Source organism: Rana temporaria, chromosome 4 (genome assembly GCF_905171775.1).
Source record: "Rana temporaria chromosome 4, aRanTem1.1, whole genome shotgun sequence".
In the NCBI taxonomy this organism is placed as follows: Eukaryota; Metazoa; Chordata; class Amphibia; order Anura; family Ranidae; genus Rana; species Rana temporaria.
The window spans coordinates 193,619,981-193,647,461 of NC_053492.1; the positions used below are offsets into that span (position 1 = coordinate 193,619,981).

Genomic DNA, 27,481 nt, shown 5'->3' on the forward strand with positions numbered 1-27,481 from the left:
AGAGTTTTGTAAGAATGTTGTAGATATGTTCCCGTGCCCATAATTGTGCCATCTTAGACCTAGACTTGTGGGGCTTTTCCTACAAATTTAAAACTTATTTTGTAAGTTGTATAATAATATACATGTAAATGAAAGTAGGATACTAAAAAAATGTAAATTATAATTATAATATTTTCGTGTAAATATTAACTTTGAAGTACACTTTTCCTTTTTAGCAATTTTTGAAAAAAGCATTTAAAAGTATTATTAAAACACCAAGATTTTTTATTTTTTATTTAGAAATAAACATATTATGCATACTTCTCATAATACAAAATATTTACAAGGAAAAATAGTTGTATGGTATAATTAAAAAAAAAAGCATTTTTTAAATGTCTTAAGATCAAACGTGTTTCAGTGCCCAGCGTTATCGGATAGGGGTGTCTCCTGAGAGGCAAATGTACTTTACTGATAATGCATAGTTATACATTTCAGTGTTACCTGTTTTTATTTTAGTCACTGATGTCATAAAATAGCTTATTTACCGCAGACTAGTAGATTCCACATGTTTGAAATATAGGACTCAGGATCTTAATATATATATATATATATGTACAAATAAAAAAGTATGAAAATAAGAGTCCACAGGAAAAAAAAAGAAATATTATATTAATACATCTCATTTGGAAGACCTGCTATCCCAAAATAAACTGTAGCAATAATGAATGCTGCAAAACACCATTACACAGAAACGTTATAGTCACCTTGTGACAAATGGCATGAATAGATATAAAGGCAGTGGTGACCTGTTATCACTAGTAAGCTTCCACTCTGCTGAATGGAGTCCTGTAGAAGTGGAAAAAAAACAAAGTTGGCTGGAGATAGGCAGTTGTTTCTCCAGAGAGTAAAACTGGCCAAAGATGGGTAGAATTTCATATGCAGATTTTTGGGGAAAGAAGATTCTAAGGGAAACCATACATGTATTGAAATTAGGCCAGTTATGGGGGGGACCGGCTGAATTTTGAATGACGTATGGGCAGGTTGTGTGTTGATAGGGAAATTAGATAATTTTTTAATCCGCTCGTTGAACCCAAAACATTTTTTTATATATATATAGCCAGCCTAAGAAAGTTTGTTTTTCTAAGCATTATTTGTTTAAATCTATGTCCGTTTACTACCATATTAATGAGAAAATTCAAAGAAGCAGGATGGAATTTTTTTCTCAAATAAACAGATTTCTAACAGTGTATGTGGTTTTCATTTGGTGAAGTACATCCATTACAAAATCAAATATTAAAAGCAAACAAAATTTTTCAACTAACAAATTAATGTTCTGAAACATTTTCGTACAATTTTTCCTAAGACCTTTCCTAAGAATTTTCATTCAAAATTCTATCCATCTATGGCCAGCTTAAGACAACTATCTATCCTCAAACTCACTGATGCTCCTCTGGGACCTACTGCTAACTTTTTTGGCACATTAACAGAAAAATGTGCTATTTGCATAGAAAATGGAACAACTGCAGCCTGTTTAGAGAGATGTTCTAATAGGTTTGAAGCATTTGTAATCCCCCTTAGGGCATTCCTAAGCCGCATTACTGTATGTAAGTAATTCTTCAGTCAGACACATTGCTTGCAAGAAGCAGGCTGCAATGGTTTACCATAAATCTAGATATAGATATAAAGTGTTCTTGTGACTTGCAACACACATGTGACTGATGTGATTGAAAACTTCCATCCTTATTTTGCAGAAAAAATTGTCATTTGCTAAAAATATGGCTTAGCTCACTGAAAATTATCAGTCAAGGGTTTTTCTAGGTGCCCACTAACATAATGAATATTTTTTTTCTAACATAATGGGTGCTATAGGTACCTTTTCGGTATCATGCCCATGGGTTACTAGACCCATACACATAAATGACCAGAAACTGTAATTTATCAAGATATCTACATTTGACACTTGAAGCTTTTACCTTTATTGAAATCCCTGTTCTTATAGAAATGTTATGTTTACTAATGCAATGTTAACTTGTACTGAAAATAAAAAAGCAAAACATAACTGCACAGCTGTGTTCCTGTACACTAAAATCTGACATTCAAACCAAAAGATGGTCTTTTGAATATGCCCAACAATATGACATCAATGAATATTATTTGGGTCATATTATTTTAGCTGGTTTAGTATTATGTTTAATTTAAATACCCTGAGAATTAACACTTTTGGATGGACATATAGACTCATAGGGCTTATTTATAGATGATTCCTTTTTCAGCCTATTATTTATGCTAAGAATGTTGTGGGTAGTATCAGTGAAGTGGCTTATCCCTTCTGTTTAAATATAGAACATAAGGGAGACATGTGAAAGTTTCCAGCATCACTGGATTTTCTAGAACTTTGATTTCAGGCTTTCCTACTTCAGTTGTTAACTCCCTATATGCAGAGACTGTTTCAGAATTGCTCTAGAGTAGTTTGGTCTATGCAACAATCTATCCTCAGTGGTCCTATCTCTGATAGCAGCAGCAAGAGTATCTTTCAGCCCATGTACAGGACAATTATTGGCAAATTAGGTTTATAGGCTAAATATGTTCATCTTAATCCAAGGGACTATATTCTACAACTGTACACCTAGATAAACTTTTTTTTTTTTTTTAAACAAATGTCAAGCAATAAACATACAAATAATAAGTGCAATATATTTCATGGAATGAATTAGCTAACATTGTCATTTGTACTAACTGAACTGCAATATGGCCCATGATAATGGCCGTTTCCTTCCTTATAACCAGTTAGTACAGAACAAGTGGTATATTGGGTAAAGAGTGGAGAGCTACAGAACAACTGGTATGATGGGTATAACAATAAAGGGCCAACATGTAGTGAACCAAGCAGAGGAGTATACCCCAAAATATAAAAAAACGTCCAAAAAAATGTCAAATGAAATGTAATCTCCAGTAATGATAAATAACGGACTTGTTTAGTTATTTAAACAAGAGCTACACTTGGTATTTGGTAGATGACAAAGCAAGTAATTTTCTGAGCTTCCCCCAGACCCTTCACCATCTACAGAACTGATTGGCACTGTGCTAAAGAATGCTGAAGGAGATCTAAGATAATGAAGGTCCACCATCACTCTTCAGCAACTCAGTTGTTCTTATATCATATACACATAAATACAACAGTATGGGATAAGGGATGATGAAGAAGCTCAAGAAGATGACGTTGGTCCTATATAACAATATTACATCTCATAGAAGCCGTAAGAAGGTAGTCATTCTCCCTCCTCTTTTATGCGCTGCTGCTTATTCCTGCGGGTGTCCATATCGAAATTGAAATCATTCCAGTCATCTCGTGGAGGGAAGGAGATGGTCTGGCGAAGTGTGAAACGCACTGCGTCAATCACCCTTTCTCCCCGAGACTCATTACCACCCACGCTGACTGAAGAAGCATTGTTGGCTGTCCTTAGCAAATGGGGAGAGGAGAAGTCGTGGATCTGTCTGTGTTCAAGTAAACCTTTCCAGATTGCATGCCGAAACTGATCAGGAATCTTCATATTGATCAAGTCCTTTAATTACATAAAAGAAAGTCAGCATGTGGATAAATGTTGACTTAGCAATTTTACAAAGTCCAAAGGAAATCATTTTGACTGATTGAAGGGATTATCTTATTGTTTGCTATGAATTATTGTTTTCAACTGTGTTTTTACATAAGAAATATATTAAGCTGTATTCTTGTCATTCTGGTCCACATAAACAAAATGCATATTTCTGAGCCCTATAACAATATGCATGAAAAACATATTTGCATGGATTCACTTGTTACAATAATTGCTTTCCAGTGTTACAGGGAATCTTATTTAATTGAATTTCATATTAGATTTAATATACATATGCTGAGTCAAATGAGATTGCATTAAGTACAGTGGATTTCCAGTTAAAAGTAGACCTTTGTTTTAGTGCTACCTATTTGGTTTTAGGGATCCCCTCTACCCCAAACCCCGTTAAAAGCAACTTGTGGACAATCATGGCATATTTTATACTGTATATCAGTTTATAAATAACAGCATGCAATGTGAGATGACAAATTATATGATAAAATGTGCATCAAAAGAATAAACCCTTCAAATTTCTCCATTCCTCCATTTGAAAGTTGGCTGCTTAAATACATACCTCCATGGAGTAATGTTCAATCTGATAAATGCTGCTCAGACCCTGGGTAGTGAAATAGTCCAGACAAGATGAACATCCCAATCTCGCTAAAAAACTAGACAAGAGAGAGTAAGAGAGAGACATTAATGCATACATAATTGGTAAGATAATAAAAACATAAATATTATTTGGATGAATTATCTAATATAAGAAATAAGTCAATTAATTATTAGCTGGGTGCTTTCTGAATCTTTTCCAAACTGAAGGCTGGGGAAGCTTAGAAGTTTAGTTGCTAACATAAATTTTAGAGCAAGAGTACATTTTTGGGATTATGCACAATGTTTAGGATTGTAAGGCCACATTTTTGCCACAACCAGCCTGCAGAACATTTAACTATGATAACAATGTACACCTTGTATAATTATCAATGACAGAAACAGAAGTCCTGCTTTTTTTAAATGGTTAGACACACATAAAGAAGCACCAAGAAGGGTCCTACTGATAGAAGAGTTTGACAGAAGAGACATTTCAAGAATGGCAAAGGGGTATAGCATTTGATCAAGCAAGCAGCACAACTAAGAGTGGCAAAGTGGTTGGGCATTTCTGACATAAAAACAATTTTGCCCATCTGCACTATTGTAGCATAAAGTGCCCCAAACCGAGCCATATTAGCCACAGGTATGTTTAAACAGACACTAGCAAAGGACTGTGGTTGTAGAGGTAAAACTAGTGTTATCTCACCTCACGTCTTTCTTTTACTTGTCCATACGCATGCACAAATTGATTAGGGGCGGGGGATGAATCCAAGCCCAGGTGACTATAAGGGGGGTGCAAAATACAACCCCTTACTTTTCAGATAGTCTGATTTGGTTTAGATAATGAGCAACAAAAGATGCAGAAGGCACTTGAGAAGAGTTACAAAACAACCATGCTATGCTCATGGGACATGCAGACTGTTAATACACAACAATGCCTACTAATATAATTAGCAGAAAGTGTTCATTGTGAGGTAGCCACAACAACCTACAACAAGAACTGTACACTAGGAGGATTTACTTTCCATTTGCACATAAAATGGGGATGATTTACCAAAGGAGTTATTTCCACTCTTAATAAACTGAACTGCCTTTCAAACACCCAATCATGAGGATGTTTGAAAAAAGGGTTCATTTCGCCAAGAGTGAAAGTTACTTTTTAATAAATAACCTCCTCTGCGTAGTTTAAATAATTCAACTAAAATAAAAAAAACACCATCAAAATCCAATGCATAGATACACAGGGACTGGTAAACTGTGATTATTCCTGCAGTTTACAAGAAAAGGCCTGAAACTGACTGGGAAATATTCAAGTTTAGCCACTATTTCACAACTTTAAAGGACAATACGAAGATTTAATGATGTTTCTAACTAAATGTCCACATTAATCAGTCTATGCCATTTAACGAACCGTTGCCAATTGCCAATGACTCAGGTTTAAGGTGTCATAATTAACAACCAGTGAGTTTCCCTACAACCACCAATCAAACTGCATCAGAAAATGACAAAAGGAAAAACAGAATATAAGTTTGATGGGTTGCTGTGGGCTAGTTACAAATTGTTTTTTTATTAAGGACACTTTTATTTTTGATTACTTATAATTGTCCAATTTTCAAGCAGACAATTTTCCCCACTAAATTATAAACAGGTGGTATTTGGTCCACTGGCCAGCATCCCCCCACAACTCAAAGATGTCATGTGTGGACTTTTCTTTAGACAATTGAAATTACAATGAACACATATGTTTATAAATGCAAAATCTTCTTAATTAAGCCAGTCATTATTTAAATCATTATTTTTATTTATTTTTTGGCTAAAAATTGATTTCTGTCTAAAAAAAAAACATTTCTATTTTAACAAAATAAATAGTTTTAGTCTTCTCCAGAAGAACAGGTAAAGTTGGCACAATGAATGTTTTAAGATATGCTGATGGGGTTGTCATTACTTTGCATTCTTACCTGGCAATGCTGCAGTCTGTGGGGTATGGGGGAGGCGGCGTACAGTGTGATGTGGAAGCCATAGAAAGGGGAGGTAATGTCTGAGGAGGGCTGAGCCCATTAAGATCACCAGGCATTGACATGTGTGTCCCCATCATAGGTACTGTTAACAAGAGAAAACAAAAATGGCAAATATATTAATCTAAATTAAACTGAGTATGAAAAGTACAATGTTTAATCCCATGGTCCTATTATGAATCGAAATATGTCCAACCAGTAATGTTTTGAGGGGCAACAATAGAATCAACTACTTCTAAAACTGGCATAACAATGCAATCACAGAACCACAATCTTTAAAGGCATTGTATACGATATATGCCTCCCACAGCAACCTAACAATTCCAGCTGTAGTTTCTAAGACAGGTTGGAATATTCAAGAAAAATCTATAAGTAAACTTATTCATTTGTTTCAGATAATTTCTCACTTCCTGTTCCTCCTTAGTAAGCTGTTCTGGCTGACTAACCCCCAGTCTTAAGACCAGAAACAATTAAAGGATTACAACTTCTGGGAACTGTAGAAAAGCTAATCAACTGCAGCCAAAATATTTGAAACTAATAACAAACCCGAGCACTGCAGGGGAAATGGTTTGTTGCCTGCTTGAAGAAAGAATGTGCAACGTAACAATGTTATGGATGTACTCCATGTAAGTCTGCTTTTATAGGATACCTGCACACCTGGTAAATGCTTACTCTATGCCATAATTCAAGATGAATGTGGCTCTACTACTTATCTTACATCTATTCAGAATCATGAATTTTCAGTCTTCAGCTATGATTGTAAAACACAGCAAATTCATAAACTTGAAAAGCGATCTCTCCTGCTGGAGGGGAATACTTATGCATCTGCTATTTCTTTTCTTTGTGGATACTGCTAAAACTGATAACTTCATAGTGTAAGTAAATTCAGCATCAGAATCTTCTGAAATCCTGTGCCTGCCGACTGAAGAAACCCAAGCTGCTCTTTAGTGTCAGTGTTGTTAAGGTACTACTTGCTGGAGGATGCCACGTCACCCTAGCAGACGGAAAAGCAGATTCCCGCATTGAAGGATGTATGGATAGCTGTGTGGGCTGTACTCTTTAATGTTTAAAGAAAACCTCTATGTGTTTTTTGTATTGTGGATTTGACCCCAATGGATAAACTATTTTTAAAGTGAGCTATCACGAGGGATAACATTTATTGAGTTTACTTCTTAAGTCTTTTCAATTCAAAATCTGGCAAGGTTACAATAACCTAAATAAAAATAAGTCATACCATCTCAAATGTCTACCGGATTTCAAATATATTTAAAATATATATATGTCAAGCTTATTGGGGTTCATCCAGCTTTTTAAAGAACGCAGCAATAACCAAAGCAGTAAGTGATAGTTGAAGTACTTATAGCATCCAAATACAAATCTGTTTGGTACTAGAGTGACTTCAGTAAAATTAATTCTGAATGTTTGCTACGTGATACTGAACTTTGCATTTAGTACTTTGATGTCTGCATTGTTTAATAAATATGGCTGCATGTCTCATTTAAGAGATGAAACCCACCTTAGATTCTGGTATGAACACACTTCTCACATGTCAGTGAACATGAAACATGGGCTAAAGGTATACTTACTGTTTGACCCCATTCCATCAGACATGGCATTTGGAGTAAGAGAATTTCTCTGTTGTGGGTTCATCAGCTGGCTGACAGAAGGTAGCTTGTTCATGTTATTCATCTTGTTGAGGGGAGGAGAGACTGAGCCAAAGGAAGGCTGACTTTGTATTGAAGATCTGCAAAGATACAACCCATCTGAGGATTAGGAACTCTCTAGAAATAAATGCATTGGCACTTTTAAAATGCATATACATTGACATACATTATTTAAATTGGCCTTACTGTCATAACAATTGGAGTTTCCTTTGAATTAATAATCTGTGTTTTAAACTTCTGTAAAATAATATCTAGATGGACAAGCTGAGGCAAAGCTATAAATATGCTTTTATGTAAAAAAGAAAAAATAGAAACAAAAGATATTTGGGACAGGAAATGTATTCTTATGAAATAAAAAAATATAGGCGTCATGACTACATTTTAAATTATTTTTTGTTTATTTAAAAACATGTTTTCAAGTTTGTTTTCTGTGTATGGCTGCAACTCTGTAACATGCTTTGAAGTAAGGTTCTGTAATGACATTTTTGTGTTATGTAGTTTTACGGAAGAATGCCTTTTTTTTTTTTTTTAACTATGAGCTTTTCTTTCCATCTACATGAAAATCTGGAAAGGTCCAGAATTACCACTTTAAAACTGCTATGAGGAAGAAGCAATATTTTTTTGTTTCCATCATTGCAGTATCAGCACACACATCTTCCGGGCAGGTATGTGAAGAGATAGGATCATTCACTGCCCTCCGGGAATATGGCAGCAAGCCAAGTGGAGGAGGCAATGAGCATACATCCTGAGGCATAGACTGCGAGACCTTGAGATTCAGTTTCACACCTCAGATTTCAGTAGAAATTCACTGCTATTTTGATTAGCTGAGAGAATACAAAATGTTGTGTTTTCCAAATTTGGAGAGCAGGGTTGCTTCAAGTATTGTTGGTTTAACCACTTAACGCCCTCCGCACGACTATTTACGTCTGCAAAATGGCACGGACAGGCAGATGGGCGTATATATACGTCCTTGCCTTTCCGCGGGTCGGGGGTCCGATCGGGACCCCCTCCGCTGTGTGCGGCGGGCGGCTTACCTCGGGGAGCGATCCGGGACGACGGCGTGGCTATTTGTTTATAGCCGCTCCGTCGCGATCGCTCCCTGGAGCTGAAGAATGGGGAGAGCCGTATGTAAACACGGCTTCCCCGTGCTTCACTGTGGCGGCGCATCGATCGTGTCATCCCCTTTATAGGGGAGACACAATCGATGACATCAGACCTACAGCCACACCCCCCTACTGTTGTAAACACACACTAGGTGAAGCCTAACACATTCAGCGCCCCCTGTGGTTAACTCCCAAACTGCAACTGTCATTTTCACAATAAAGAATGCAATTTAAATGCATTTTTTGCTGTGAAAATGACAATTGTCCCAAAAATGTGTCAAAATTGTCCGAAGTGTCCGCCATAATGTCGCAGTCACGAAAAAAATCAATGATCGCCGCCATTAGTAGTAAAGAAAAAATAATTAATAAAAATGCAATAAAAATATCCCCTATTTTGTAAACGCTATAAATTTTGCGCAAACCAATCGATAAACGCTTATTGCGATTTTTTTTACCAAAAATAGGTAGAAGAATACGTATTGGCCTAAACTGAGGAAAAAAAAATTATATATGTTTTTGGGGGATATTTATTACAGCAAAAAGTAAAAAATATTGCATTTTTTTCAAAATTGTCGCTCTATTTTTGTTTATAGCGCAAAAAATAAAAACCGCAGAGGTGATCAAATACCACCAAAAGAAAGCTCTATTTGTGGGGAAAAAAGGACGCCAATTTTGTTTGGGAGCCACGTCGCACGACCGCGCAATTGTCTGTTAAAGCGACGCAGTGCCGAATCGCAGAACCTGACCTGGGCATTTAGCTGCCTAAAGGTCCGGGGCTTAAAAGGTTAAGGAGTACATCTGACATGTACATTACATTCCACTGAGCCTAAGAATTGATAAAAAAAATCAAAACAGAGAACTTGCCCATAATGACCAATCTGATAACATCAGGTTATCACTCTTTCTGTGGAATTAAACAAGAAATATGCTCATAAAGGCAAGTTCACCAGATTAACTTTTTTTTCTCCATTTTTTTTAGTTCTTGAAAATAATACACTTAGCTTGATTGACAAATCTTTATCACAAAGAAAGATATTTCCAGCAATGCTTTGCCTTGAACTGAGCTTACTGTGCCCAAAAAAACAGCAAGTGTATTATTATCAGCTGCACATTAAAGACTCACAGGAAGTATTTACACAAATAGGCAATACAGATATACATACTTTAGGAGGTATAAAAGGTTTTAATTGGTACATAATAATAAAGATAGATACCACTGCTCTTTAAATTGTAAATCTTGGGAAGGTCATTAGCCTTTTTTAAAAGTGTTGTTTACTTTTTGGAAACAATTTGTGGGATAAATTGAGCATCCCATTTCCAATTTCCCAAGCAAGAAGTGGAATGCTTTACAAATTGGTTGAATGAGTTGCAGTAACACTTCCCTGCAAACACATTATGGCTTATATTAATATACAGTATATTTAATGTCTTGGAATCTGCAGTGGGAACAGTATCTTTCTTTAGCTGACAGCTTGCGTGTCTGCATGTAAGTGTCTGTGTTGGAAAAGAAGACGGGGCCGGGAGGGTGTGGTACACAACTGAATTTTTAATGAGTGTGTGAACTGTGGCTAAAATAAAAGATATAATAATACCTGTACCCTTGGAGTGCTTGTTTTATTTTAAAACTGCCTGGTTGTACCCAGATATTTTACTGTGTGAACAACAGTAGTTTTTTTTATGTGTTAAATCCAAAGAGCTGCTTTCAGCCCACTGTCTATATAAGGATTGCATGTTTGATGGACTGCAGTTCAGATCAAATTCTCTGACACCCTCAATAGACTTTCATTATCAAATCATTTTGAGGAAGACTTGCCTGAGAATCTGTATATACATACTCCTGCCTATCAAGTGACAGGTTTTAAAGCTTTTCTGTTGACAAAAGATACAGTGATGTTTTTGTCTTAGTGAACTCATGATAAGAGTTAAATACAAAGAACAGGAACTGGAACAAAAACACATCCGATGTCCAAGATAAGCTAGCATAAATATTTATTGGCATTTAGGAACATGCAGCCACTCGAAAAAGCACTTCAAGAGGGTGCCAAGGGGAAACCCAGTGGAATTTGACCAAACAGTATTAATATTTTCCCACTTTTTTATTCAACACTACATTTTATATCAGAATTTCTAAATTGTAGCAGAGTGACCTGTTGCATTATTAGCATGGCAAATGGAATAAAGCACAACATTTTTAAAAACACATTTGACATGTTACAGTCAAGCATTTTTGATACTACACATATCTTGACACATTATTATTACAGACAGGTGTATCACAACGGGGACACAATAACCTTAAGTTAAGTTAAGTTAAATGACTCTATGAGGACAGAAATATGAAATCTGCAATTACATATGTATTGTGTTCAGGCTCAGGTTCAGGCTGTGGAGTTGTAATCCTGATTCCCAATTTGCTATCTAATGTTTCACAGACCCTGAACAGATATGTAAAACAGGAGTTCAAACTTTTTAAAATTCACTGGCTGCATGCATCTTACAGACCAATGACTTAGGCCTCGTACACACGGCCGAGGAACTCGACGTGCCAAACACATCGAGTTCCTCGGCCAGTTCAGCACTGAAGCCGCCGAGGAGCTCGGCGGGGCGAGAGCTCCCATAGAACAACGAGGAAATAGAGAACATGTTCTCTATTTCCTCGTCGAGCTCCTCGTCGGCTTCCTCGGCCGAAAGTGTACACACGACCAGTTTCCTCGGCAGAATTCAGCCAGAAACTCGGTCGGAAGCTGAATTCTGCCGAGGAAACTGGTCGTGTGTACGGGGCCTAACTCAGTAGTTAAACCAAGATCAGAAACAGACTAAAGCCCCAAATCTGCTAATTCCAAACCAGGTCAGTAATGGAAGATTCCATATGTTTATCTTACAGATTCACTTTGAAGCTTAAGTGCTGCCAAAAAAAAAGTATGAAAAATCTTCACAATGGATAGAACTAAGGGGCTGTCACAGGGGTAGATTTACTAAACCTGAAGAGGGCAAAATCTGGTGCAGCTGTGCATGTTAGCCAATCAGCTTCTTACTTATGTTTGTTCAATATGACAGAAAAGCCTGGAAGCTAAATTGGTTTCTATGCAGAGCTGCACCAGATTTTGCACGCTCCTGTTTTAGTAAATCAACCCCACAGGCTTGCATCAAAAAAGCCTGACTGCACTTGCCCTTTACACCCAACGGATATTTTCACAGAAGTTGTACTACAGTTTTTATAAATGAAACATGATTTATGAATGGAGGACAGGTGGATAATTGATAGGTCTGCTTCCTTCTTGGGGGGGGGGCATGGATGGAGGAGGATTTCATATTATAGAGGGGGCATTAGCACAAGGGACATGATCTACTGACTGTTATTTGAGCTTATATTTCTGTTTTATTTTTTGGCTGCACTTAGGCTTTAATAATATTGCAACACGCAATATTAATAATATTGTAAAAAGTAATGGCATTCCATTATTCATAGCAATCAGACATTTTGCACCGAGTATTCGAGCCGACACTAAGCTGTTTAATGCTGATATCTAATTGTTGGCATGAGTTCTGCAGTTCTCATAATTTACTGTTGAACAAGAATGCCACTTGCTTACACAAAAACTAAACTTCCAACATATGTACATTTAGTTTATCTTATGTTACAGGACTAAGGTGGCTAGATGAAGAAGCCAGAAACATCAGCTAAAACCTTTCTCATAGGAGCCATTTGACACAAGCTAAAATAAGCCACTGAATAATTCAATCTATTAGTAGCCAGCTATACGTGTTCGGTCGACTGGCCATTTTATGTAGAGATTTTTATGTATAACAAGCTCTAAGATTTGGTTTTATGCAATAGAAAAAAAAACATTTATTTGTTTGATTTTGACTAAATTTGACTTAACATCAGTGCTTCAGACAATATGTTAACATTGTCTGAAATAAAATAAATGCATATTTTTATTTAGATCTGTCCAGCAGTAAATATCTTATATGACCAGCATTCATAAGCTTGAACAGCTAGTAAAAAGCCTCTTCCTAATACGCAACATTCTTATTACAATACACAAAAATATTATAAAAAAATATATGTTTAACATTTGAGACCAGCTCAAAATACAGCACAACATATATTACATAAACCAGACAAGTATTTGCCACCAACAAGCAGAAGCAAAAAGACATATAAACTGTTAAAATGGCAAATCAACACTTGAGTCCCTTTATAGAATGCTACACAAAGTTACATTCACCATAGAACAAAAGGCTAAATATATCATCTCATGAACTTGTAAAATGTGCTATTTTAACAGTTCTCCTACAAAGGCATCACTAAGAGCCACTTTACATCAGAGTACTGCACATGGAAATTCACTTTTAGGCAAGTCAATGTGTGACAATTCAGTAGAATGGCAGCTCTTATGACAACTGCTGACAATCCACTGTTGGAAACTGTGCATGACAATACAATGTATTGTCAGTGACGAAAACTGTGCATACAACATGTTTCAATGTTGTGTACTAAGGCAGGTATGAGTTACATTATTTTGCCTTGTGCAAATGGTACCCTCCAACTGTTAACTATCATTGCAAGTACCATTGTGTTACAAAGCTTCGTGAAAGACATTTATGTAGTTCTCAATCCATGTCAGATGTAGAACTATAGATAAAAAATTACTGCTTTTCCAGGATCCAGAAGTCCAGTAACTCTTAGGCCCCGTACACACGACCGAGTTTCTCGGCAGAATTCAGCCAGAAACTCGGTCGGAGCTGAATTCTGCCGAGAAACCCGGCCGTGTGTACACTTTCGGCCGAGGAAGCCAACGAGGACCTCGGCGAGGAAGTAGAGAACATGTTCTCTATTTCCTCGTTGTTCAATGGGAAATTTCGGCTCGCCGAGAACCTCGGCGGCTTCACAAGGAACTCGACGGACAAAACGATGTGTTTTGCCCGTCGAGTTCCTCGGACGTGTGTGGGGGGCCGTAGAAACAAACAGGAATTCATATTATACCAGTAAGACCATCAGTAAACTGGTTGTATAGAGTTAGTGTACTTTCTTTAGTATCATTGTACTTGCACTGCCTTTTAGTAGTGGTCAGATTTTAAATAATTCCTGTGGTATATATGTTATCAACAATACTTTGATTTAAAAAAGGCCTAAGGAAATAAATATTGTAGGAATGTAAAACTCTCACTTTAAAACCAGACCTTTATATTGCATATTTGCACAGGCAAGGGATATTTTTTTTTAGGATCTAATGCACTAAGCTCTGCTAAAAACCAGAGTAACTTGGGAAGTGCTTATTTCAAGCAGAGTGCTCTAAAGAATTATTTTATAAATGTTTTATTCAAATTAACCCTGCCTAAAATGTCCCTACCTGTAGCTCAATGTTAGCTAATAGAAGGGGTCTTTAAAAAGTTTACACACTTTTACATTTCCGTTGGAAACGGGAAGGGTGGGAGGAGTTACGATGATGACATTAAAAAGTTGGTACAATGAGGGAAAAATGCATCGCAAAGGAAGGTGACTATGTAGAAAAGAGATGCAATTTGTTTTTAAAATTCTTAATAAAAAAAGTTTAAAAGAAAGTGTGGAAACCTTTTGAAGAACCCTTGTACATTTCAAATACAAAGGCTGAAGACATACATGATAGTGACAGCACAATTTTGCAGCATTTCAGACTTTGTCATGGAGCAATCTTCTCTTTAAATCCATCAGTCAATATTGCAGAAATGGTTCAAATCTACTTTTTCCCTATGGAAAAGCACCATTCCTCTTACAATGAAGAATGATTCCCCAGAAAAAAAGTCCTTTTTTAAGTTCCTTCTTTTTAAAATGTGGGGAAGAGTAGGGCAGTTAGAAAGTGCACACATAGTTCATGGATACATTGGGAGGTGAGAGAATGTAGAGTATTTTGGGAAAGAATCTTTGTCTTTCAGAAGATCTGCCCGGGGATCCATGAGTTCATTCCGGAAACAGGCCGTTAGGAGCCTGTAGAGAAGAAACCAGAGAAGAAAAGAACAAGAGCTGATGACCATGAAGAGTTGAAAGATGCAGTGACACCACTATGACCACAGTGTGATGAAATGATGTATTGAGGGACAGACTGAAAATATTTTCTAAATAACACTATAGTGAGGCTATAGTAGGATCCTTTATGTATGCTATATGAACCTGAAATCTCTGCAGCTAATTAAATTCTAGCTGTTATGTTTAGTATAGATTAGAAAATGGAAGAAAGATCCTAACTGGTTGCTTTAGACAATAAAGCAACTTTTCTTTCCCTGGTAATTATAGGAGAGACCCAAATATCTTTATAGAATGAGGCAAAAGCTTTACATTCAGAAGTGAATTAAGGACAAAACAAGTAAAATGTTCTACACTGTGCTGGCCAGGAGTACAAGATTATTAAATCTGTCCCTTATTGTGAGAAATTTGGCACACATAGAACAAATAATCATACAATATTGCCTTTCTGAGAATCTGGACGTGAAAGAGCAAGTGTACCACGTAGGTCTAAAAACAAAGGCTTACAATGTTGGGATTACAACACGTGCCAGCTGTGTAATTTCCTGAAATTCAAGCCAATTGAATGACTGCAGAGCAAACGGCATGAATGAAATCTAATGCTTCCTCTGAATTTTCATCTTGATATATCCCCAGTAACAAAACAATCTAAATGCCTTAAATTTAAAATAACAAGTCAAGCATAATAGTACAGAAAGCAGCCCTTTTCATAGTTTGGGACTGTAATCCTATATTAGCGTTATCTCTATTACCTGACTGATCAAAAATGTCATCTTCTCTTTTATCTTTACCAGATTATGATGTGCAGCTTTACAAACAGAGAGAGATGAATGAACCCTACTGTTTTCTCCTAAAATATTTAGCAGGCTTACCCTGGCTATAAATGGAAAGACTATCACACCTGACCAAACTTAAAATTAATCTGGCTGGTCTCTTCTTTACCAGATTCTGGTGTGGGTCCAAATCTGGACACAGGGGCCAGTGAATGGTAGGTTAGACCTAAAAAAAAACGAAATTGGCCATTCACATCATTTATTAAAGTGTTTTATCTAAAGACAAAACCTTTAAGTGTGGTAAGGGCTTACAACCTCTGTCAAGTGCTGTCTCTGTTCCTGTTGAATTTACAGGACAGGAAGTGAAGAAAATGCTCTCCAAAAGACACATTGCAGAAATAAATAAATACATGTAAATAAAATCTAACAGGGAGTCCAAATCTGTCCCTATTCTATTCAAATGAAAAAAGAAGAAGAAAAAATTGGATTTACATATAATTTTAGGCCCAAGAATATTAGGTGAGAAGTGACCCGGTAAACAAAGACCCAGTTGCGTGTAGTATTTTTTTATATCTATAAAAGATTTAAAGTCAATTTAAAAGTGATAGTTGTAGTGAAGGTCAAACAAACCAAATAATAACTTGGTGTCAACTATTATCAAAATGTCTGTTTACATATACAGGTTGCTGTTGGGTGCAAAATATAGGGAATACACCTGTAAATATCTCACACTACTAAATACTGTGAAGATATGGCTCCTTTGATGGGGGATTTTGTTGTATTCCTAATTACTAAACTTAAAATAGGAACTGGATTTTTCCTTACAGTATTTATTACAGTGTCCTACAAAACATTTACTATAAACTGTCAATTACTGAACTTATACATGTGAGTATATAAACTATAATACACAGGAAACTTTGCAGATAAAGAAACAATACACCAATGCTTTATTGGTACATTAAGTAATGTTTTTTTTTTTTATCTTTGTGGGTGAGCTGAAATTTGAGCAGTCACACTGTGATCATAGAGGTGTGGGGGTTAGTGAGAAAAAACAAACGAAATGCATTAAAAGAAATCCGACATGCAAAATGGAAGACATGAAAGAGGAAGAAAGAAGCCTTATATGCACAGTAATGTCAACCGTGAAAGGGTAGTCAATATTTCTACAAACCATGTACAATGAAAGCTAATCATTTTTTACACCGGGTGGAGAATCTCTCAGTAAAGAGATTCATTTGAGTCTGTTTATTTTTTGTTTTATTTTCTCTTTGTTAATATCTCCCATTTTAGGAAATGTTAAAGAGTTTGATCTTTAACCATATGCTGTATATTCCATCAATAGTACATCCAATGCAAGAACAACTCTATTTTTCACCAGTCCAGAAGATAACATGTAGATTTACTTAAAACGGAGCTCAAGCCCCCCCCCCCCCTCCACCAACAAATACTGTAGCTGACTTTTAATATTAGGACACTTACCTGTCCAGGTATCCCGCAATGTTGGCACTCCAGTCGATTTTTCAGTCTGCTCTCGGGTGCTGCCACCGCCATTTCTTGTTAGGAGAACTGGAAGTGAAGCCTTGGGGCTTCACAGCTGGTTCCCTATTGTGCATGCGCAAAGCACGCTGCTCTTTGTAAATGGCCTGGCCGGAGGGGATGAGGGGGGGCAGCTTCCGGGGGGCCTCGCAACTGTGAGGTCAACCGGAAGTGGGGACGGGTACGTGTCAAAAACGGTGGGAATGGTGTGGCAGTGGAGGGGGGAAGAAAGCAAACAAATGGAGCTTCCCCTTTTGGGTTGACCTCCACTTTAATAAGTTAGATATTAAAGTGCAGTAAGGTTTAGCAACTAATCATAATTATTTGAGTGCAGTTAAATAGAATCTGATTGGATGATTTGATGCACTACTGCATCATTTTTCTTTGTAGTGCCTTAAATTGAATCTTCCCCATGTGAAACAGGATTATAACATTAGGCTGAGAAGAATGAAGAATTTGATTTTATCTTTTAAACTCATGATGCCATTGCCAAATAACCATCAGCTGCTTTTTTGCCTTTTGCCTTTTACAGAAAGAGTCCGCATGGATTTTTTTTCTCTACTACCCTATGCCTGGATGCTTTAAAGCAGGGGTCTCAAAAAGAAAAAAAGAAAAAAGCAGGGGTCTCAAACTGGTGGCCCTCCAGTTGTTCCAACACTACAAGTCTCGTGAGGCATTGCAAGGCTGACAGTTACAAATACTACTCCCGCAGGCAAAGGCATGATGGGACTTGTAACATTAGTCCAGAATCAAACATATAATACTCTGTCCAATACATATGCATTATTAAGTAAGGTGCATAGCTATGCTTAACATAACTAAAAAACAATGTCTATGAGATTATGGACTGCAATTGATGATAAATAAACTAAGATACTACACTTCTACTATGAAGCCATTCTATGTATGGAACAGGCTAATCCTCACCTGAATAGATATACAATAGGGTATGGATTATACTAAATAAAAAAAGTTGTTTCATTTACATTTTGGTCTGTCAGAGAATGGTTTCCATAATAATGCATGATATCTATGACTGCTCTGCATATATGTTTGCCATGGTAATTGAAAAATTAATCGCTGTGAACTAGGAGTGTTGTTTAATGTTTTTGTCAGTAAGCAACTTATTAATGGCCGCTCCTAAATAGAATATTTTGCATATATTACACAAAAAATAGAATTAGTGACAGCCAACAGAAAGTCCTCACTTTTAGCAAAGGTGTTGGGATTTTGACTTGTGCAAATAAACTGAGAAATACAACTTACTACATCAGAATTGTTCTGATTGACAGGTACAGCTTAGATGACACATAACCACTGGCACTATTTGATTTCATTATCTACATTTAGAGCTTAAGTATCAATTTAAAATGACATCTCGCAATGTTAAGCATTGTTTGTTTTTTTGGGGTTTGTGCAGTGTGAAAACATATATATAATAGTAATTTGGGGTATAAAAAACTCAGACTTGGGCATATTAAATGTCATTTAAAAGAATGCATGCATTTGCAAACTAAACAGCAGGAACAAACAGGTCACATTTGTAAATGTACATTTAATTGATTTATTTCTGTATTATAAATATACTCACTGTTTCTGCAATAGATGTTGCTGTTGTTGTCTGTAGGTCTCAATCGTGTGTTGGGGAAGGTACTGCATGAGTTCAAGAGACTCTTTGATTTTTAATAAGGTTTCATATATTTCTCTGCCTTTTACCTACATATAAAAAAAGAAAATGAAAGTGATGAGTAGCTTCTTAGTGTTTGCCCTGTTTCAGCAATGGACCATATTTAAAGAAATTTTAAGTGATCTGTATTATTCTAATAAATAGTAAATAGACTGTGCACTTTGCAGTTGCACCCAGAGCTTAGTGAATGTAGTGAAGCTAGACTTTATAAAGAATACCCAATCAGGTGCAAGGTAGGTAGAAAAAAAGAGCATTTTTGCTCGCCCATGATTGGATGATGGAAGTTATCAACGCTTCACCACTTTTGTTAAGCTCCGGAGAAAATGAGTGCAATTGCACTTGCAAAGTGCACAGTCTATTTGCCTTTAGTTAACCAACCCAATGCACACACTTATGTATAAACTATACATTTGCTAGGAAATGTGTACAGAGATGTACCTGCATTAAAGCGGAATTCTACCCAAAAATGGAACTTCCGCTTTAATGCCACATTTGGTATGTAATTTTTTGGGGGGGGGAGCGGATACCCTCTTAGAGGCACTCAGCTCCCACTTCCTCCCGGGGCCCTGCGATGCCGAAAGAAAGTTTACCTCTCCACCCTCCCTCCATGCAATCTTCTGGGACACGTCACAGGCTGCAGAAGATTGCCCGGCCAATTCACAACGCGGCTTGCACGTGCCTGGCTGGGCACCGCAGAGAGGTGGGGGAGAGGAGCGGGGCTTCGTTCGCCCACACCGCTGGACTGTGGGACAGGTGAGTGTCCGATTATTAAAAGTCAGCGGCTATACATTTTATAGCTGCTGACTTTTATATGGGTGGAACTCTGCTTTAAGTTAGGAAATAAAATACAATTTATTGACTTACAGGTATGTACAACACTTCATCATCTGGTGACCGCCGTTTTTTAATAGATGCCATCTGAATTCCATGTGTGTTCTGTCTAAAACCTGAAACATCAAGAGACACCTTTAGAATGATTTTTTGCAATGTTACTTGTTTTAAGTAGTCCTTTATGTTCCCCAAAAAAATTGCTTGAATTGCTACTTAATTTACATTTCTGCTACCAATATATGGAATACATATCTAGTATCCTGAAAACGTCATACTCATACAATGCTTGGTGCTACAAGCTATATTGCAGTAACTTACATTGTTTCATACCTTCGCCACTCTTTGTACCATCTGAGACTTGCTGTTTGCGGATGCTGTCCTCATCGGCCTTACGATCTCTTCCAGGACAAGCACAAATCCGAGCCTCAAAACATCGGCGCCCAAGCACTTGACCACTTTGAAAAAAATGATGCTGTTATAGACTATGGTAAGTAACAAATCAGCATAACATACCGTAATGATGAATATAAATTATGTTAATGAATAAAATGTATTCTGTACTAGCAAAGTTGGGCAGAGCAAAAAACGAGTTTTTCCAAAAACAATGAATAGTTGGTTTTCTGTTGGGTATTGCACATTGTTTTTTTACTGTGCAAAAGATTTATGTACATGATCAAGCAAAACAAAGCACGTTCACTTACTCTCTTGTTTCTAGCGTTACTATGATCAATATCGGTCGGCGATTCATTCCTCCAACACAGCTGCTGTTGCACATAAAGTTGTATAATATTGTTGTGAATTCAGTGCCAACCTATAAAAAAAATTGGGGAGATAAAGGAATATATTTCACAGTATAGTAACTGCATTGACATGTTTGGAGATACATTGTTTAGAAATAGATACTTCCAAAAATAATTCTGATGATTAAGAGACACTGACCTGCGGGGGTTCATATGGTACCAGAACGCTCTGTCTGCCAGTGATTGGATCTTCCACATACTGTGCATGGCTATTTCCTTCAACTCTTATGAGATGGCTTGGGGGAGCTATTTGCCCTACAGACAAAGAAAATAAATCACTGAAAGCAATAACACCAATTCGATTTTATTTCTGTAAAAGCTACTTATATGATATCTGTTATGATGAAAAGTCTGGAAACTGTACAGCAGGATTTGTCCATACCCTCATTAAATTCCCGGCTGAGCTCATGGTTTGGGCATCGCTTTACAACTTCTGTTACGTGTTCTGCTTTTTTGTAGACTGGCATTGCTCGTATAACTGCTCCTTGTGGTGGAGGAGTCATCACCTTGATCTGAATTGGACAGGTTTTGGCAATCTGGCAGTACAGCTTCTTGAGTTCAGTAGAATACTGGAAACAAATAGACATCCAATTATCATAAAATTATCAATGATTGAAAATAATTCACCAAAAAAGAGAAAAACAAAACAGATTCATATCACAAATAGTGGCTATTGCATTCTAAAATCTGTCTGTTCTATGCGCATAATCCAAGTTTAGATGCTAGTCATTTTATAACTATACCTCCAGATTTACCATATCTCACATATGACAATGTATAGCTGCAAGAACAATCAGATAAACAATGGCAAATACGAATCCAATGAGGTGTTTCAAGGGTTCAGCAGAATAAAAAAATATGATTCACAAAATAAAGTGTATTACTTTATGTAATGAGAGTACTGGATTGAGCATACATTGTATTATGCATTATACATTTTAGAATATTTGGGGTAGTATTATGGGCTCCTTTTATTTAACAGTCAAGATACACAGTTATGTTTTATATGTTTTTTAAACCTTTGTGGTGGTAACTAGCACATATAGGAATCACCAGCAAATTAGGATGCCAAGTTACATTTCATATATGGGTGTATAATTGTGGCTCTTGAATAATTGCTGTGGGGCCTCACCCTAACTAAATGGTTGGCTAGCACCTGAAACAGTCATCCTTATTTACAAAAATTGTCCATTTCCTTGGTTGGCAAATCTGCTTCAGGTTAGTTCAGCTATAGCAAACCCAAAATGTCCAGAGTTCTACTTTAGCTATCCATAGGCATGAAATGGTGGTCATATGTGAAGGTACAATTTGACCTCAGAAAAATGGCTGTGTCATAGAGTTATTAAACCTGAACTGCTTAATTCATGAACATGCACACTTACCCAAGCATGAATATTCATGAAATAAGGCAAACAACCTGCCTTATTTTGGTAGAACAATAACAATCAGGTGAAAATTCTAACCTAGCCAAAACTGTTTATTGGTACCCACTTCCATGTAGGCCTAATAATGGTAACCACTTGCTGACTGCGCTCTAGTCGAAAGGCGGCTACATCACGGTTGTCCAGTTCTAGGAGGACGTCTTAAAATCCAGCCCCCCAGTGCAGCCCCAGGGGGTGGGCGCATCAGGCGTGCCATGTAATCGATGTGTCCTTCGAATACAGATGATCACAGATCAAGGTAAAGGGTCAATCACATGCAAAAGCTAAAAATTGGCCTGGTCAGGAAGGGTATTAAGGTGTCCAGAAGGCAAGTAGTTAATAATAAAACGTTTATCCTATGTTTTTGTTTTACAGGGAAATAAAAACATGTATACACCAAGAAGGAGTATCTAACTGTTTGCTATAAGCTACATAGATAGTTATTTCAGATAATTTCATACATGTTACCAATTGGGGCTATTTGCCCAATGAATAATCACCAGTAGTAGTGAATAAGCTGAAGCTGTGTTCACTTTGAATACCCAATCATGGAAAATACTTTTTCTTGCATCTGACTGGGTATTTTAATGATGCAATCAAATATTGGACCTACAATGAGGCCTTTCTTATTCATTCTCTTTTAGAATACGCTATTAGCTACAGGGACTGATTTATTAGAAGCTTGATTGCATCCTAAAAGAACAAGTAGAAAAACTCCCAAACGACAGACTGGGAACTTGAATAAAAACCTTCATAAACAAAGGACACACTGGGTACACTAAATAATAAAAATACATAAGACACATACGACTAAACAACTAAGGTTAATGTACAATGCCTTCTAATTCTAACTTCTGCCCACACTGTATACTGTATATATTTACTGTATGATGCATTCTCCAGTCGTGCTGAAGTAAAGGTAACAGAGCTTTCAGAAATCTTGTAGGACATTGTGCAACACAGCTCATGCCTTCAGGCGATGGATTAAAATACAAAAGATCCATGTAGCCTCCGGATACAGAAAATGCAGCCAAAAGATAAACATATTTTAAATGTTAAATTGCGAAAGTCTGCCTTAGATTCCTTTATTCCAAACTTGACTAAGAAGAAAGAAGGGTAGGGGGAGGGGGGGGGGGGCAACGAGAAAACAAATGTGGATTATTAACCCTTTCTTCTACATTTATTGACCAATTGTTTCCTACCTTTAACATTAAAGTGGAATTCCAGGCAAGAATGATATTCTCCCCCAGATTTCTATGAATAATGGCATCCACTCCTGCATTATCCACTTTTTTTTCAAATGGTTGATTAGAAACAACTATCTAACCAAGCCATTCAGTCCCCCTCCTCTCTTGGACCGACTATGATTGGTTTGTGCAGCCGAATGTGGTTGTTCACTGACACTTCCATGTACCATTGTCGGTCCGAGTTCTCTCAGCCAGTCAGCTCCGCTCTGCCCAAGTCCTGCCTCTCGTTTCCCCTTCTTGTCACATGCCTTCTCATGAATGCCACTGCAGGGGGATTGCAGTCATGTGATAGGGAGCAATACTGCATAGAAAAGGTAAAAACAAATGTGATTTTTAGCTTTCAGGGCGTATTAGGAAGGTTAATGATTGCTTAGGGTTGTTGTGGCCCATTCAAGACATAATTTTAATGACTTGTTTTAAAAAAATAAATAAATCATAAAAAACATCGAGGAAAAATTAAAAAATGGAAACTTTATGTTACATTTATAGACATTTTAAGATATGCAATGATATCTTAAAATGGAACTTTTATGCATAATTTTTATTTATAGCTTAGCCTACAGTACAGCTTATCTATAGGTAGTGTAAATATTTCCTAAATGTGTGCCGTTTAGGAGAAATTTACTGTACATGCAGCCAGTGACATCACTGGAGCATGCGCTCTGAATGAACGGCCACCCGTGCCGTTTCTTCAGAGCCCTGTGCCGTGACTAGCGGCTCCCGCATGCATGTGCGAGAGCGACGTCCGCAAACCCGGAAGCAAGATGGGAGAAGATGGAAGCAGCCTCCAGATCTGACACCTCGGCTTGGGAGCACTTTTAGTTTTAAGGTAAGTTTTTCATTATGCATACTAGCACATTGTGCCTTTACCTTGCAAGGCAAAAAAAAAAAACGTCCAGAGTTTTACAACTGCTTTAAACCTGCCCCTGACTGAATCATACCTTGTGATTGCCAACTATTAGAGAAATGTCCTGTGAGTAATAATGAACATGAGCTTTTGCCGGAAGTGCTCCTAGACCTAACCTGGTAGAGTATTTCTATGACTAAAAAGAAATACATATATTGCCAATCAATGTTACCCAATTGGGCTAATAACAGGTGGTCTATCTATCTTTCTTATTGCCCTTGTGTCCCCTAACCTACACGCAGGGTGCAATTGTCCTCCCAGTTCATGTTTATTTCACCTGGACCTGCCCTCAGTGTGAAGTAATCCAGTCTTAAACAGTCTGTGAATTCCATTACTAGCACCCATCCAACCATTTTGCATGTGCTAGAAAATTAGAACAAACAGTTGAAAAAATATAGCCTGAGGAAATATGTCTTGCAAGTGATATCCAGTATGCCTATTGCCGCAATGATGGCTCAAGTTACTTGGCATGCAATTTCCATTCAGCTCCTTGTTTTCAGGTTCACCTGCAATGTCATGTTTAAATAAGCAGTTTTCAGGTAGGCGAGTCAGAGAACAACAGCAGTTTGGGGTACATTAATAATAACACGTTTTAAAAGAACATTCCAATGAATATAACCCTCTCTACACCACCTGCCTGCTGAATTACAGGGTCTTGGCATCATACTTAGAATTCCTATTACAATATGTGTGCATGCCAGGTTCCAATACCAGACACCTGTCTGCTTCCTCAATAAGCTGTACTCAATCTTTGCCATTACCTTTTCAGTTTCTTTTAGGGCACAAAACCAATAGTGAATAATAGCATACTATTAAGTTAAGAACTTAAATGACATTTACTTATATGATTTTTTTTGTTTGTTTGCTTCCATAAGAGCAATTTTAGAATCCATTAGGTAAAATCAACAATATGAGGCAATTACTGCATCTAATACTGCAGAGCTGTAATAGATGCATTGACTTGAACATAGGCTACGTATGTAAAGGATAACTAATTTTGTGCTCGTAAAAAACAGTTACCTTTGATGTACAACTTATGCCTCCCATAGACAGACATAGGCAGTCAAATCTTTATTAGGTTTTGTTGAGTGATCAAACATCTATCCATTTTCTAAATAACTGCATAACTCAGAACCACTTTTATTCGTCCTTTTCATTCTGTTTTTACTGCAACTAGCTTTATGATCTATATAGCATAAATATGGGAATCTGGTCGATTTTGGATCGAGTGGGGAAGCATAAAAATACCTCTCAGGTTTTTCTTCTATCCAGGATTACGGTATTTTTTACACACTTCCTGTCCAGTAAAACCATTGTCGCAGGATAAATAATGAATAGTCCTGGATAGCACGAAAACCGAATCCTTCCCTACTCGATCCAAAACTAGAAAAATATTTTCAGTGTGACATACACTTTAAGTGGTAAACTATTAGTCATCATATATACCAGGGTGTTAGGCCTCATACACACGACCGAGGAACTCGTCGTAAATGAAACATTGTTTTCCTCGAAGAGTTCCTTGTTAGGCTTGTCGAAAAACTTGACAAGCTTTCTTTGCGTACACACTGTCAAGACCAAATATCGTTGTTCTCAAACGCGGTGACGTACAACACATACGATGGCAGGGGAAGTTCGATTCCACTGGCACAACCCTTGGGGCTGCTTTTACTAATCTCATGTTACAGCGTGTTAAGTAAAAGTTTGGTAGGAGACTATTTGCACTTTTCAGTCTGTTACAGCGTGACAAATGTGCTATCTCTATTACAAACGCTACTTTTACCGAAGGTGCGCTCCCGTCTCATACTTTATTCTGAGCATGGGCGGGTTTCTAAGCATACACACGAACGTGTTTCTCGTTGAAAACCAGCCCGACGAGGAACACGACGAGAAAATTGAGACTCCCGATTAGGAAAAAGAGAACTTGTTCTCTTTTTTTCTCGTCGAGTTCCTCGACAGTTTTCTCGATGAAAAACATACACACGACCGTTTTCCTCTGAAAAAAAGCTCTGCCACCAAGTTTCTTGATGGATTCTGTTGAGGAAAACGGTCGTGTATACAAGGCCTAACAGCACACTTCCCATAACCTGGAAATCTGTACATGGAGAGTTCTGTACTGTGGTTTTCAGTGGTATACTTTACACAATGGAGTTGATTTACCAAAAACGGGAGAGTGCAAAATCTGGTGTAGCTCTGCATAGAAACCAACCAGCTTCCAGGTTTTTGTTGTCAAAGCTGAAGTCAGCTAAACTGAACAAGCTAAAGTCAGAAGCCTATTGGCTAAAATGCACAGCTGCACCAGATTCTGCACTCCAGTTTTAGTAAAAAAAATGCTTACAATTATTACAACTACCATTGTAAAAGCTCCTTGAACTAGGAAAACAAAGTATTGTATGCATTTATAGGTATGCTCAAAAAAACCCTCACTGAATGTTTATGTTACGTTTAATAACTGAAACACAAGAGATCTTTGTCATTTCCTACAGATCCTAAGGCAGAAATCATGAACACTATTTACTCAATGTAGAAAGAATTTGTTTAAACTGCTGCTCCAACATCTTCCTGAAATGGTCAATAGAGTGTTGAATGGGCCTATAATGTGGATGGAGAGTTATTTATTTAGTTGTACTTTGTGCTTCTGTAGTCTAGCACTCAGGCTTATATGCTGCCTCCTGCCACCTGTCAGTCATATGAGATTAATTATTTGGGCGGCCAGTGCTGGGAGCGTCACATTCCAACCTGGCCGCACCCAGAGGTGTTGACATCAGACAGGTGAGGTCCCCCTCCTAAAACACTTGGAAGATTGCAGTCTGGCCCCACCCTGTAATGTCCCACTCTCTATATGGCCCCTCCAGGCAGAATGTGAGAGCATTACATCTCTAGCTGTATCTGTTAAACACTCCCTTAATTCAGTTGTGATTAGGCTAAAGGAAAGAAAGAATTATAACCTCAGGCACACTTTGAGAAAATCAGTAAGTGCTGTTGTCTACGCTGCACATATTTTATCTAAGGGGATTTTACGTGAATACATGGTGCCGACAGCTAGGCATACATGTATGTATCCCCATTTATAGTAAGATTTATAAAGCTTTCACAATTAAATCTGCACAGTTATACCTAAGTACTGAAAATTCAGATTCTTACATAAGCCCAGTTATTATTGGTTCTCTTTAATATTCAGCTAGTTACCTTCTATATAAACAAAATAATTTACAACATTCAGAGAATCTAGATAATCTTGTGTTGTCATAATTTTAATTTGTTTTTGCAAAAACATTGATGCACTAATCCGAATATTTATCTCATTATAACACAATTCTGTGCAATAAA

The 27,481-nt window shown here is 37.2% G+C and overlaps 1 protein-coding gene across 6 annotated transcripts in view; it reads right to left on the reverse strand.

The window, feature by feature from the left end:
- Positions 1-241: 241 nt before the first annotated feature.
- TP63 (tumor protein p63) overlaps positions 242-27,481 on the reverse strand; it is a 198,325-nt gene continuing 171,085 nt past the window's right edge. For 2 of the 6 annotated variants that reach the window (XM_040349577.1, XM_040349581.1), the window contains 10 exons: positions 20,962-21,148; positions 20,719-20,834; positions 20,481-20,590; positions 20,098-20,234; positions 19,813-19,895; positions 18,853-18,977; positions 7,762-7,919; positions 6,119-6,260; positions 4,147-4,240; positions 242-3,542 (listed from right to left, as the gene is read on the reverse strand). In XM_040349577.1, coding sequence (XP_040205511.1) covers positions 3,249-3,542; positions 4,147-4,240; positions 6,119-6,260; positions 7,762-7,919; positions 18,853-18,977; positions 19,813-19,895; positions 20,098-20,234; positions 20,481-20,590; positions 20,719-20,834; positions 20,962-21,148 — 1,446 coding nt within the window. In that variant the 3' untranslated portion in view covers positions 242-3,248. Of the gene's footprint in view, positions 3,543-4,146; positions 4,241-4,866; positions 4,943-6,118; positions 6,261-7,761; positions 7,920-13,860; positions 14,914-18,852; positions 18,978-19,812; positions 19,896-20,097; positions 20,235-20,480; positions 20,591-20,718; positions 20,835-20,961; positions 21,149-27,481 lie in introns of those variants that run through there. The other 4 variants (XM_040349580.1, XM_040349578.1, XM_040349579.1 and 1 more) reach the window with 4 other exon arrangements.